Genomic DNA, 14494 nt, shown 5'->3' on the forward strand with positions numbered 1-14494 from the left:
CCTAATCTGACCCACTGAGTGAGGACGGTGGACACCTCAGCCTCCGAGACGTCCTTTCACCTTCGAACCCGTTGTCAAAACGTGGGGGTGTGTGTGTGTTTGTGTGTGTTTGTGAAAAAGAGAGAGTGTGTGCAATAAATAAATAAAGCATTCCCAAAGTGTGTGTGTGTGTGTGTTTGAGTGTGAGTATGTGTAGGAATGCACGTCTGTACACAATGTAAAACAGAGTGCGAGGGAGGGTCTGTGTCAAGGTGACTTAGGCTACATGCCTGTGCCTGGGCATGTAAATGGGTTGTTTGTGTATCTGCTTACCTGTATTCCTGCAGTTCTATTCCAGCGCCCTGTCGCACACATCTCTGCTCTAATTGGACCATTGTGTAGCTGCAAAACAGAGGAAAGGGGGCGCAAGAGATGGCAGTGTGACTGGCCCTAACTGCACTGCTGCACCACGGGCCTAAGAATATATTCCCTGTCAGCGATCCTGGGAGGAGCCCAGCACTGCCCAGGCCTCTCCGTAATGAGAGAGCGGAGACGTCTGCCACCAGTAGCCCGCTGTCCCTCCGGCTCAGAGCTCAGGGCCGGAGCGGGGAGAGGCAAGAGGCTCAGATTCCATAAACTCATCACAGCTCGCAAGGCAGCGTGTCCAACAGAAGGGGTTCTCGCACACACACACACACACACGCACGCACACACACACACGCACACAAACACAAACAAGGGCCCGCTCTCCACCCCCGGGCCCCTGAACTGTGTGTGTGTGTGTGTGTGTGTGTGTGTGTGTGTGTGTGTGTGTGTGTGTGTGTGTGTGTGTGTGTGTGTGTGTGTGTGTGTGTGTGTGTGCTTGGGTGTTTGTGTGTGTGTGTGTGTGTGTGTGTGTGTGTGTGTGTGTGAGTGAGTGAGTGAGTGAGTGAGTGAGTGAGTGAGTGAGTGAGTGAGTGAGTGAGTGTGTGTGTGTGTGTGTGTGTGTGTGTATTTGTGTCTGCGTGTTGAGGTGCATGCATTTGTGCACATGTGTGCGTACTTCTGTGTGTATATCTCTGTGTGTGCATGTGTGTGTATGTGTGTGCGTGCGTGTATGAGGTTGTGGGTGCGTGTGTGTGTGAAAGAAATATAGGGGGAGAGAGAAAGCATGAAAGACATTTATAAATACAAAACAAATTGTCAAACTATGAGTGGTTATCTTAGCTGTACAAACACCAAAGAGATCAACACACAGTTGTGTGTGTGTACAGTATGTGTATGGGTGTGTGGGTATACCAATAGCATAATTGTCCATCTGATGGTGTTCTGTGCTAACGAATGAAAGACGGCAGGAGAAACGGACAGGCAGACGCGTGGAGAGAGAGAGAGGATAATTGAAGGATGTCAGACGTTGTCCAGGCCTTCCCCTATGATTGTTCTCGGTACACAGTAATGATGGAGCCCAACGGGGAAAAACATGTTTTCCAGAAAGCTGAAGCACCATTATCAGGCCATATCATACAGCTATTACGTCTCTATGTCTCAGTGAAGAACCATTGGCAGGCTTTTTTTCAGGGATAATTTGGGCTACTAATTTGCACAGAAGCACGAACGCCCCCTAATTAAGGTCATTAGAAAGACCTCTACAATACATATGCTGTTGTTTTTTCAACATGCTGAAAAGAAACAAATCAGAATGGGAAACAAGTCGGCGAACCGTTCCCGAAATAGAAAAAAAAGGAGAGATGTGATTATTTCCGTGTGACGTAAATTAGAAAGACAATGTATCGTCCCCCATGGTTTCAGCGTTTTATAAGCCTTCTAAAAGGTGAACACAAATGATATCACATCCAGAGTATACCAGATAAAAGATATAGAACCTCTTCAGGAATACCTTGCAAATATCTGGCGAAAAAACGAATGAATCAGACAGAGGAACAGATTTTTGTAGTCATAGATTTCCTAGTTTTATGGTCATGTAGTATAGCTGCATATGGCCGTGGCCTCCTTCTCCAAGCCACACTTTATTCATCCAAGCCTACGGGGGAATAATAGGGGCGTGATATACATCATATATTTCTACTCCTACAGCGGGCAGCGTTTAAAAGGAAACATAAAGAAACATAATCCTGTTCTGATCTTCCCTTTCGGCAACAGACGGCAATATCAAGAAAACAACACATTCCCAAAACGGTTTCAAACTAGTCCAAATATCTTACATGAATATTTAATACGCTGTTATGATCCTACGCTCGCAGTACCAATTAGAACTGTAAAATGACCGTTGCGGAGCACTCTGTGTGAAAGGGGCTTGACCCAAAAGAGCAATTGGACGCTAATTTGCCGTTCAGTAGTTATTCACCGGATATGAGCTACGCGCTCCGGCCCATCTCCCGGGCCGGTCGTGAGGAACACTGTCCTCAATGCAGCGCTAAGCCTTTCTTATGGATAAGGGGCTGGACTGGACCACGTCCAGGGAGAACTATCAACGCTGTTGTTTCTTTGTCCCTTTGTTCTATTGTTTCATCTATCGCTCATCTATGGATAAATTCTCTCTTGAAATAGACTTTTAAAAAATGCTAAATCCAGTGTTTTGATATCCCTCTTTGTTCTCCTTAGTCCACAGTTTTGTCCCTCAGTTAATTTTTTGGGGATCATTGTCAGATCAAAGCGTCGTTTTTCGTTTTTCTGCATCAAATAACTGGTCTGGTCGTCCGTCCCAGTGGTCCGTCGGTCCAAAACAAGCGGCCCGGTGTCTTTCATCCATCGGGTGTCCACACGCTTCCGTTGAGTTTGGTGATGATCGGTCAGCTTCCATTCCATTAGATATGTTTGTGTCGTCTCTCCTCCTGAACAGCTGCTCTGCACCTTCGGAGCCTCTCTTGCTATCGCGTGACCTAGAAAAGGGGAAAGAGCACGGAGGAAGAAGAGGATAAATGAACCGGTTGACACACAGGACGGCGCACAGCCGCCCCGTTCTGCAGGAAAAGCACTTTGAAACCCAAACTTTGTGTACCGAGCACAAGCAGTTCTGATAAAGAGATGAATTAGATCTTCAACGCACCTTAGAGCAAATGTTTTCATAACAGGTCTTATTATTCAACAAAAGTGTGTGTGGTGTGTGTATTATTGTTTGCGTAGGTGTGTGTGTGTGTGTGTGTGTGTGTGGGAGCGTAGTTGTGTGTGAAGACCCTTAGACATACTGGACTGAACCCATTCCTCTGACCTCCACTGTGGTATTGAAAGCTTTGACGTAGACGTCTGCTTAGACTTACAACGGCTGTTCTTGTAAATCGAAGCATGCCCTTCGTTTAGACATATATAGTTAGTTTCTCATTGTGCCGTGTTTCTCGGCTGTGTGTCTCGGCCCTGTGTGGGAACGGGAGAGACACGGACAAAAGGGCATAGGCATGACTGCATTGAATGAGGGACGGATCAGGCCAGAGTCACGGCCACAAAGAGAGAAGACAGATAGAGAGAGGGAGAGAGAGGGAGGGAGAGAGAGCGAGGGAAGGGAGATGGAGGGATGGAGAAAGAGAGAGCAGGGATGATTGAGGGGGAGGGAGAGAGGGAGAGGGAGAAGGGGAGAGAAGAAGATAGAGGGAGTGAGATTGACAGAGGGAGCAGGAGAAAGGGACAGACCAAGTGCCCAAGTGACACAGGTAGACAGAGAGAGTGAGCTAAGAATAGGTGGTCCAGTGGGAGTGTTTCCCGGCTAGTGTATGTCTCGTGGCAGCCCGCGTCGTCGCCATGTGCCACTGAGTCTCCTGGTAACTGGTCCCCAGTCCCTCAGTGCCCCACAAACGCGCAATTAATGTCCAGCGATGCAGTCACTAGTCAGCAGTCAGCCCTCGGCCCCCCAACAGCTGATCGGCTAGACAGAGCTCGGGGGGGGGGGGGGGGGGGGGGGGGACTGGAGCGAGAGAGGAGGAGAGCAATAGATAGCTAGGTAGATAGATATAGAGAGCTGGTGTTGTTGGTGTTGGGTGTGGGGGGGGGGGGGGGGGGGAGGGGGGTACTACGTGCAACAACCCACAGTGTGACTCCACCTCCTCTCTACCACCTTCTCAGCTGCGTGCCTCCGTCGGCTCGCCGCGCGTCAATTTAATTAGGTCTCTTAATCGCTAGGTCTCAGCAGAGGGGCCCGCTTGCCATAATGTGTTGTAATGAACACGACAGATGTTCTGCTGCTGCTGCTGGATGCCGTCTCGCACGGCGCAATCACTCTGACGGCGGCGGCGGCGGCGGCAACGAAACCCAACACCGCCACCGTCCCCCCATCACAACGGTTTCCCTCTCTCTTCATCGTCGTCACCTGCACGTAAACCGCCTCCTGAACAATGTATCCCCCCCCCACCCCCCCCCCGCATGGACACGCACACACGGGTACACACACATACACGTCAACGCCCAGACATTGCAAATTAACTTTCACACACCAGCGGCTCACAAAGGGGCCATGAAGGACCTTTATTGAAATCAACTCATCAGCTTCGAAGGCCGTCAATTACCTCGCCGGCACGTTGTGGTGCAGACACTTCTCCGCATACGACTTTACTCGTCTTCCCTCTGCGATCGTTTGCAGCAAACGCGGAACAAATGCGGAGGCCGTCCAGTTGAATGACCTATTTTTATCCATCGTTCTTGAAGTTGACTTGAATTAAAACATGTTGAACTTCGAAATGTCTTATTATCAGTCGTTGTATTTCTCTGTGCTTCTTATGAGTTTTGGTTCGAAAAAGCAATTCTACAAGTCAGCGTGTTGAAAGTTTTCTAACTCTATCTCATGAATCTATCGTAATGTGTAATACTCAGGATTCAACGGACATCTAATCTATTGTGAATGTGGATGGGGTCGTGCGCTGCGTTCAAATGCTCGAAAAGACGGCCTGTTAATTAGACTTGGCCGCATGCCATGGGGACAGCTAAAACGCTGAGACATATGGGGGAGGGAGAATTACATTAGATTCATTTAACATCACCATTAAGTGCCTATCCCATTCATGAGACACGATAAACGCTGCACTTTGATGGACAAGTTCTTGCTAGTTGGGGTCAAATGAGGCCATCCGTGTTGAAACTGGGTCTGGAGGACTCCACGTTGTTACTTCTACGTCCAGAATTTGACATCAAATTACACGTACCAATGGCTTTCATAATTGTTTTTAATAATTTAAAATCACACCCACATACACAGAACCACACAGACAGACAAACAACTCCACCCACCTACATACACACACACACACACACACACACACACACACACACACACACACACACACACACACAACCACACGGCCCTTACCTTGGTGGTCTTGACCTTGTTGCCGGTGCTGCATGACCAGCCGGTCAGGTCGGGCAGGACCTTGCACTCCTCCCCATCCATGCAGGGATGCATCTGACACCACCACTTCTGGATCACGATGGAGGCTTCAGAGGACAGGGGTAGAGGCGGAGGGGACCATTATTCAGACCAGATTGTTTGTGACCAGATAGCACACGCACTCACACAAACACGCACACAAACAGTAACACACACACAGCCCACGCAGAACGCACGGCAGCACGGTTCAGATCCGACTCCTCTGACTGACGCTAGCCGTAATCGGACTAATAGCATTCAGCGCAGGACACGGAACGTAGGAGTGTAACCTTATACTTGTTAATATGTTCAGACAAAATACTTCTATTTATGTTCATATGCTTTATGGATCATTTCTAAACTTTTAAAACAAACTACGCAAGGAGTTATTATTATTATAATAAAAGCCTTGTTGTGGGGATACTTGGAAAATAGTGCCTGCTTTTAAAGTGATATGACGACCTGGTGTGAGGCATAAACTATCAGCATTGGAAGTTCTAAAGCTAACCCTGAATTAATTCATTATACAACACAGATATTAAAAAATTACAATAAAATTCACTGTTGATCTGTTGATCTGAGTAATAAGACATTTAATGAGAAAGTTAATGAAGGAAATAAGACGATAAACATGGATCATGTTTTCTGTTCATTTTCAATGTTACATGATGCACTATTATATTTCAAAAGGGTAAATAATCATAATGCACTTTCATTGCGATCACAAAAATATTGGATAAAACGGAAATACAATCTCCCAGCAGCAGGTGGATCTTGCATCTTGCACTCCCTGTAAGTGTAGAAAATATTACAAAATGCCAGAATAGTAGTGAATAGAACAAGATTGAACAGGAAACACTACCAACGCCAACGCATTTCCACATGCTGTCACCAAAGCAGTGAGACACAAAAACCATAAGACTTAGTTTTACTGAATAAAAAATCAGATTGTGGATCATGTGAAATGTAAAGAGACAGGAAAGACGGGGATGGGAAAAAGTCCAATCTATTCATCACTGATGTTGTGATGTCATTACAGCAAGATGGCAGTCAAAACACAGAAAGTCTCATGAAAGTCAACGATAGATGGTGATATGGGAAAATGGTAAAAGACTTAGAGATAGATGAAAATTCAGCGTGGAAACGAGAAATTGGATAAATATAAGTGCAGATTTTAATAATCGAAGTCTGGTCTCTACATCTCTGAAGAGTTAGGGGGAGTGTGTGTGTGTGTGTGTGTGTGTGTGTGTGTGTGTGTGTGTGTGTGTGTGTGTGTGTGTGTGTGTGTGTGGTTGTGTGTGTGTGTGTGTGTGTGTGTGTGTGTGTGTGTGTGTGTGTGTGTGTGTGTGTGTGTGTGTGTGTATGTCTACCTGTGTGTATGAGGGTATAAACTTACCGAAGTAGCGGTAACTGAAGTCATATAATTAAAGTAGTTTACTAGTCAAACAGCAACGCGTTTGTCCCTGCTACAATCAGCTCCCTGCCGCGACGACAAAATATTCACACACCGGCTTGAGACAAAATATGTGAGCAATTGCCATTTTACTTCACAACAGAGGTTGGAAGTAAAATAATATTGAGGCAAGGCACTAATTAAAACGTCAAACTTCCTCTCCGTTCTTCGGCAGAGATAAATAGCGTAAATGAGGAATCACGTTAAGGGCAGTCAACCAGCCGCGAGGAAGAAGTACGCTCTTTAATTTAAACCTGTGTAAAGGCCCACAACGTATTAAATGACCGTAATGGAATAACCGCCTGTAATGTAATAAAAGCCAAATGGAGTAATAAAATCTGGAGGCAGTAATACAATAGCATTTCTGCAATGTAAACATTGGTGAGTGTTGTTGGTTAAGTGATGCAAGATTTTTAGTCGCATAATATCCTAATAACACCTTACCAAAAGGATACACCTTGTTGGGATTTTTTTCTTGCATTGGTATTATTGCAATATAATTTGTTCCCTTGTAAAGAGTAAACATTATAAACAAAAATAAAAACATTTTGTTGGGAATCTCTAGAAGTGAATAGCATATACAGTATAGTATAGTATGGTATATAACACTATATATAAATAGTATATCGTCACCTGTTTGGGGACCTTTTATTGCACTATTCATTTTGATACGATATCCTTTGTAGAACAGTTACTTTCACACATTGTTATTTTAAGTTATGTTGAACAAAGTGATAATGTCTTTCTCTGAATTTTTAACGATCTTCACTCTGATAATCTTATTCCAAGGTGTCATGGTGGAGTGTTAAAGCCTTGACTGAATAGTTGATTTCTCCGCCTGACTTGAAATATAATGATCTAATTTACATATTCTTACCTGAAGGTTGGTTCATTATGAATAGATTCATCCTGCAAGCTACTTTATACATTCTCAATTATCAAATTATCAAATGAATATGCCAATTCCAAGGAAGGCTGTGACAGCGTTATTGTCTAATAATGCAAATGTTCTTACCAACTTTAACTGATTTCCTATGGGCAAGTAAAATACATTGAAATACTGTAGATGTTTACATGTTGCCAAAGCATTTAAAGATGGCAGGATGTACTCTTCATCTTATTTAAGTTGGTAAGTGCTTCCCAGTAAAATCGCAATGAAAAAAGTATTCATTTTTAGCCATTGTTTTAACTTTCAAAAGCAAAATGATGGTGTAAAAATATAGTACCATAAATATGGAACAACAAGAAACAAGAAACGAACAAGAAAAAAATCAATCAATGCGTCTCCCCTGGCCCGAGTCAGACAGGGGCTGTTTCCCAAAGTGAAGGCCCAAAACGTTCAAATAACTTCACTTGTGTAAAGCAATGTGTATTGCTTTCTATCTGCAATTTTTTAATATCCCGCGCAGCGTGTGAATGCAAAGGATTGTGGGTATTTTGGCTCGTTGAGGATCCATCGATGCATCCTTGAAAAATCTCGGAATTCTCAAAAATAAAGGGAGCGAATTTCCGAGTGTTCTCCACATTGGAACAGTGCTTGTCGGCGTTCTATGACGTAGCGTCCTTAAAAGGGCAGCCGTTGAGCATGCTTCCTTCACATTGCAGCCTGATTGGGCTCTGGGGCAGGGTGGGGCTGCACACCTGTTGCACATTTAGCAATCAATGTGCACAGGTTACACTAGCCATCACCGCACGCACGCACGCACGCACGCACGCACGCACGCACGCACGCACGCACGCACGCACGCACGCACGCACGCACGCACGCACGCACGCACGCACGCACGCACGCACGCACGCACACAGATCTCCTGCATGGCAACATGGAGCACCATTTCCATGCATCATTGTCTGAAAACCTTCCAATAAACCGGCTGTCAATATCAGCAAATTGCATCCATAATAATGGTGGAAACCAAAGCTACTGTGTGGCAGCCACCTTGGTTGCTTGTAGCATGCACATTTCTAAACCCTCCAAATATCCCTGTACTGTATGTATTATGTTTAGTGAGTTATACATTACAGTATTGTAGACAGTACTACAACATGCAGCTCCACTAAGCATATAGCCACCAAGATGGACGCCTTCCAACGGGCAGCCTTCCAACCTCCAACAACCTAAAAGGAACTCTCAAACAACTACTATCATATTATTATGTTGTATGTATTCAGCAGACATGTTGCTATAGCCTACAGCCTCTCATGTATCTAACTGTATTTCAGGTAAGAAGATCATAAGTTAGTAACAGTAGCGGAAGTTACAGCCAAATGCTATTTTCTTGTCGTTTTAAAACCTTGTTATGTGATTTTGTTTCATTAAATTACATTTCATGCCATAACGGCATTTCAAATGTTACATTGTTGGCCTTCACAAAACTGTCTTTTTCAAGAGTCAATGGATCTCACTCTATCCAGGATAAATACAAAGTGGGAAGGAAAACCCATACCCATCCATAATTCAATAGACTTGTGGTATTTTCAGCTCGCCAGGATACACAAGTTCCAGCAGACATCCAGTAATACGCAGCCAGCACAGCAAACCTCAGAGCATGCTGGTTCCTAGGGCCGGATGTCCACTTTTTCAGACCATTATAACTACCCCCAACACCAGGAAAACATAGCACACACACACAAAAAACAGCATTGAAAAGGGACTCGACTCAATTGCAATAGTTGTTCTTTAGAAACTTCAGAAATGCTTACATTTCGTACTTGCTAAATTTTTTGGGGTATATTTCAAATGTTCACAGCCTTTCTTGCGAATCAATTTGGATGCAGGCGCCTGCTAGATAAATATCAAGCAACCATGGTTTTTAGGAAACTAAAACGAGAACAATTGATCTATCATAGTTTCACACGTCGATCTTTTAAAAAAATTAATGAAAATAAATTGGAAAAACAAAGATGTTTTAAACATTGTATGACTCCCTTGAATTCCCTGGTGCTGCCTAATGTAGAAATCTAATCTGTAGAAATAGGAGCTTTTGATGATTGTGGACCCCCTGCTAGTGGTCATCAAAGCTTCCTGGCCGGCCGTCTAGACACTAGCCTCCTAGACAGAATGCCTCCAAACTAAAGAAATCAAAATAAACCCAGCGTAATCCTGGTTGGCCGTCTAGACACTATAGCCTCCTAGACGAAGTGCCTCAAAACAAAAGAAATCAAAATATACCCTGCGTAGTCGTAGAATATGTCCTGGCCTGCGAAACAGGGTATGCTGCTTCTCAACGTTAGAGTCCTACTTAGGTGTTTGAGTTACATGAATCATATTAAACCTAAAGAAAAAAAAAACAAGCATAAAAAAGAGGGACGGTTTTCTTGAAATACAATATCTTTGTTGGTCATTCCAGGGATACATTCGGTAGGAACATCAGAGCAAAAACTAAATCAGCACCGTGGGAAAAGGAACAAGGGTAGAAACATAGTCAGGTTGTATTTCAGACAATGCGCCACTATTTACTGCCAAAGTCGAAACCTCTGCACAAGGCAACCATCCATATGGCCTGAGGAGACGGTTGTAAATAAAGTATAGCTATTTATCAGCAATGGACGACAGGATGCCTTGTTTGAAAATATATTGTTTTTTTATTTTCTTTCTTTCAGGTTCCTAACGTGCACCAGAAACATTTTATACGGCAATGTTTCCTAGCCTTAGAATATAATCATAATGGAAGTGGACGGGGCTTTTCTGCCCAATACATACCGCCCCCTGCAGGAGGTATTCCCGGTGGGCTCCCAGACAGCAAGTAAAACGTTGATCCCTGATCCCTGTCTTTGAATTATTCATTCACCCTTTGTCCAGTCTTGGTGTTTGGTGTTTTAGAAATCGCATTTTTCTTATCTCTAACTTCAATAAGCAGGTTGTCCAGACTATTGTTTCTGACAGCGCAGAGGGGGGATAAGGAGAGGTGTGAGCAATTCACTGGAATTATGCAGAAGAAGACATGGACAAATCCTCCAAAGAGACATGGGAATAGCATCCGGCCTGAGAGAGAGATAGTGACGGGTGATGGAGGGACAACCACAGAGAGAGGGAGAGCACGAGAAGCAGGACGAGAGAGGGAGGCAGAGGAAGAGAGAGAGGTAGAGAGAGGGAGCCAGAGGAAGAGAGAGAGGTAGAGAGAGGGAGCCAGAGGAAGAGAGAGAGGTAGAGAGAGGTAGAGAGTGGGAGCCAGAGGAAGAGAGAGATGTAGAGAGAGAGAGAGAGACAGAGAAAGCGTGAACAAGAAACAAGAAAACGAGAGAGAGCAAGAGAGAGCGAAGGCGAGAGTGAGAGAGAGAAGGAGAAAAAGTAAACGAGATGGGGTGGGGGGGGATAGGAACAGAGGGTGCCAGAGCCAGGACGTTATGTACAGGAGGTAAGGGGAGGCAGCGGTCTGTCACCAGATAAAAAAAACAAACATGCAGAGTCACCTCCATAAATCAGTCGTGGACGTCAGGGAGAGCCAAAAAAACTTGTGTTATGATGCAGAGGCTCCAGCTCGCTAAGTGGTCCTAAAAACCAATGGCTGTGTAATGCTCTTTAATGTGGCCATTATGGTGCCTTAGCGCAACTGCCAGGGTGTTATTTAGACCTAATGAGCATGGCCTAAGACTGCTGTAATGGAGACACGCAACTCCTCACAGTTTTACGCCATGCAGTCTTACTCCCCCCAGTCTAACTCGACACAGTCTTACTAAACACAGTATAACTCAACACAGTCTTACTCCCCCCAGTGTAACACAACACAGTCTTACTAAACACAGTATAACTCAACACAGTCTAACTCCACCCAGTCTTACTCCATCCAATTTTACTCCAACCGGTGTAACTCTAGAGCACTATATCTCCAGAGCCGACAGACTCCATATGGTTTAACTTGAGAGAAGTTGAACTCCAGAGTCGTATTACTCCAGATACCATCCTTAAAAAAGTCTAACTCTGAAACACTCCACAGTGTAACACTAGAGCAGTCTAACTCCACAGTGTAACACTGGAGCAGTCTAACTCCACAGTGTAACACTGGAGCAGTCTAACTCAACAGTGTTACACTAGAGCAGTCTAACTCCACAGTGTAACACTGGAGCAGTCTAACTCCACAGTGTAACACTAGAGCAGTCTAACTCCACAGTGTAACACTGGAGCAGTCTAACTCCACAGTGTAACACTGGAGCAGTCTAACTCCACAGTGTAACAATGGAGCAGTCTAACTCCACAGTGTAACACTGGAGCAGTCTAACTCCACAGTGTAACAATGGAGCAGTCTAACTCCACAGTGTAACACTGGAGCAGTCTAACTCCACAGTGTAACACTGGAGCAGTCTAACTCCACAGTGTAACACTAGAGCAGTCTAACTCCACAGTGTAACACTGGAGCAGTCTAACTCCACAGTGTAACACTGGAGCAGTCTAACTCCACAGTGTAACACTAGAACAGTCTAACTCCACAGTGTACTTACTCTGGAGTCTAACTCTTGAGCAGACTAGCTCTGCAGTCTAACACTACAGCAATCTCTTATTCCACCTTCTAACTCCACAGTCTAACTCTAGAACCGTCTAACTCTACAGTGTATCACTAGAAAAGGAACGAGGCAGTCTAAGTCTACAGTCTGATTGTGAGGACGGTACCGCCGCACCATGCCTGCCTAGCCACCAAGTTTCCTGACAAGCGCAGGAAACCGTGGCCAGGGCACGAGGAGCCTGGGAGTTATGTACCCTGTGATGTCATGCAAAGGAGGTCAAAGGTCACTGGCAAGCCGGACCGGACCGAACAAGATGAAAGGGAGGTCCCCGAGGTGGCTTAATGCAGTGTTAGATGTTAATAGAGGTCCAAATCTGCACCCTGAGGCTTTGTCCTCCCCCCGCCCCCACCGCCAAACGCTGTGTTCTTTAATCCTCCTGCTGTAGCCGGTCGGGGGCCAAGCAGTTAGAGCACGGTGCCGGTTGGCTCCGACCCCACTCCGGGCCCCCAGGTCACAGCTCGCCCAGCCTTGATGAAGATTAATTTAAGGAGCCCCCCCGATCCTACGTTAGTCAGAGGCTCCTAATCCCACAGAGTCCATATCTGTCCACCTGTCTACCATACTTAAATAATGATATACACTGGATATATTGTAAATATAAATATATAGAAATGAATAATAATAAAACAATGAAATAATTAAATAATGAGATGAATGTATATATACACATAAATAAATAAAAACAATAAAATAATTATGCATATATATAAATATATATATGGGATAAGGGCTCCCAAAGGGGCTCATTTGACCGCAACGTGCCTGAACCATGCTTCTTTCTCCCTCCAGAGTGGGGAGATGATGAGGGAACAGCCGTGGACAGAGGCATGGTTTTGAGGCCCTCGGCCTATGGGGGCTGTCTCGGTAAGGGCTCCAGAGACAGCATGCTAAGAGGCACTGCTCTGCAGACCTGCGTCTCCCTCTGACTGTCAATCCTCCCACGGATTATGTCAATCTGACGCACACCTCACTAAGGAGTCGCTCTCCATAACTAGAACTGTGCTCCTCTCGACGTCGTGGCATCTCCTAGCGATGTGCAGACAGGTCTGCTTATGGAGCGACTGTTTGATGGACAACACCACTCGTTGGATAAGGTGTTGAGTGTTTAGTCCACCAAAAAGGTCCCTTAAATGGATGTAAGTCGACCTGTTTGGACGATTAAACATGTCCGAATAGGTCACCTAAACGGGTGTTTAGTCCACTAAACTGGTCTACAAAATCAATGTCTAGTCCAGTGTTTACTAGGTGGGCTAAATAGGTGTTTAGTCGAACAGTTCTCCTAAACGGATGTTAGTTCCTACACATGAATCTTCAAGACTCACCTGTTCAGAGTCCACCTCGACTCTGCATAGCCACCCTCCCCCTTCTGGCCACCATTGTACACTGTATTGTATTGTGTTGTATTGTATTGTATTGTATCATAGTACTGAACTGTGTAGCAACTGCAGTAGCTGCTATCATTGCTGTAACACGAGGAATTGGTTAGCCTAGGGATTGTTGTACTTGCACTTGGTTCTATGAACATCCTTTCTGTACCGACAGCGATATATTGTTGCACTTCTTATGACAAATGTAATTATTGTAAGTCGCTTTGGATAAAAGCGTCTGCTAAATGCCCTAAATGACGTAAATGACAGGTATACTAAATCGATGTCTCATCCACTAAACAGGTCTACTAAACCAGTGGTAGGCCACTTAACAGGTCTGCTAAACTGTGTTTACTCCATTAGACAGGTCTACTAAACGGTGTTTGTCCATGTATCTTACATCCATTGCTGGTCTCCAGTACTTGTAATGTTTGTGACATCAAGTGGGCGAATTTGAAACTGCAGCTGTAGTCCCATGTTTATTTTTTATTTTTTATTTGTACTGTGAATATATCAGAAGTAAATACAATCATTATTCAGAATTAGCCAATTAGGCTAAATTTGGAATGCCTACTGATTGCTACTTAAGGTATACATTGTGCCAACAGCCTGGATGGAGAGTCGTGCTTGCCGGAGCTTTACAGAGCTTTTCACACACACATACACACATACACACAAACACACACACACACACACACACACACACACACACACACACACACACACACACACACACACACACACAGACACACACAGACACACACAGACACACACAAACAAACACCTTTTCTTACATAAATAAACCAGGGGCTGGGAAAACTGTGAACGGTGAGATCACTTCCAACT

The 14494-nt window shown here is 44.7% G+C and overlaps 1 protein-coding gene across 1 annotated transcript in view; it reads right to left on the bottom strand.

Annotated features, from left to right (window-relative positions):
- Window positions 1–1748: 1748 nt before the first annotated feature.
- tafa4b (TAFA chemokine like family member 4b) overlaps window positions 1749–14494 on the bottom strand; it is a 30602-nt gene continuing 17856 nt past the window's right edge. The window contains exons 4-5 of the mRNA XM_030373656.1: window positions 5270–5394; window positions 1749–2858 (exon numbers count right to left, since the gene is read on the bottom strand). Coding sequence (XP_030229516.1) covers window positions 2847–2858; window positions 5270–5394 — 137 coding nt within the window. The 3' untranslated portion in view covers window positions 1749–2846. The remainder of the gene's footprint in view (window positions 2859–5269; window positions 5395–14494) is intronic.

This window comes from Gadus morhua, chromosome 13 (genome assembly GCF_902167405.1).
Source record: "Gadus morhua chromosome 13, gadMor3.0, whole genome shotgun sequence".
NCBI classification, from domain to species: Eukaryota; Metazoa; Chordata; class Actinopteri; order Gadiformes; family Gadidae; genus Gadus; species Gadus morhua.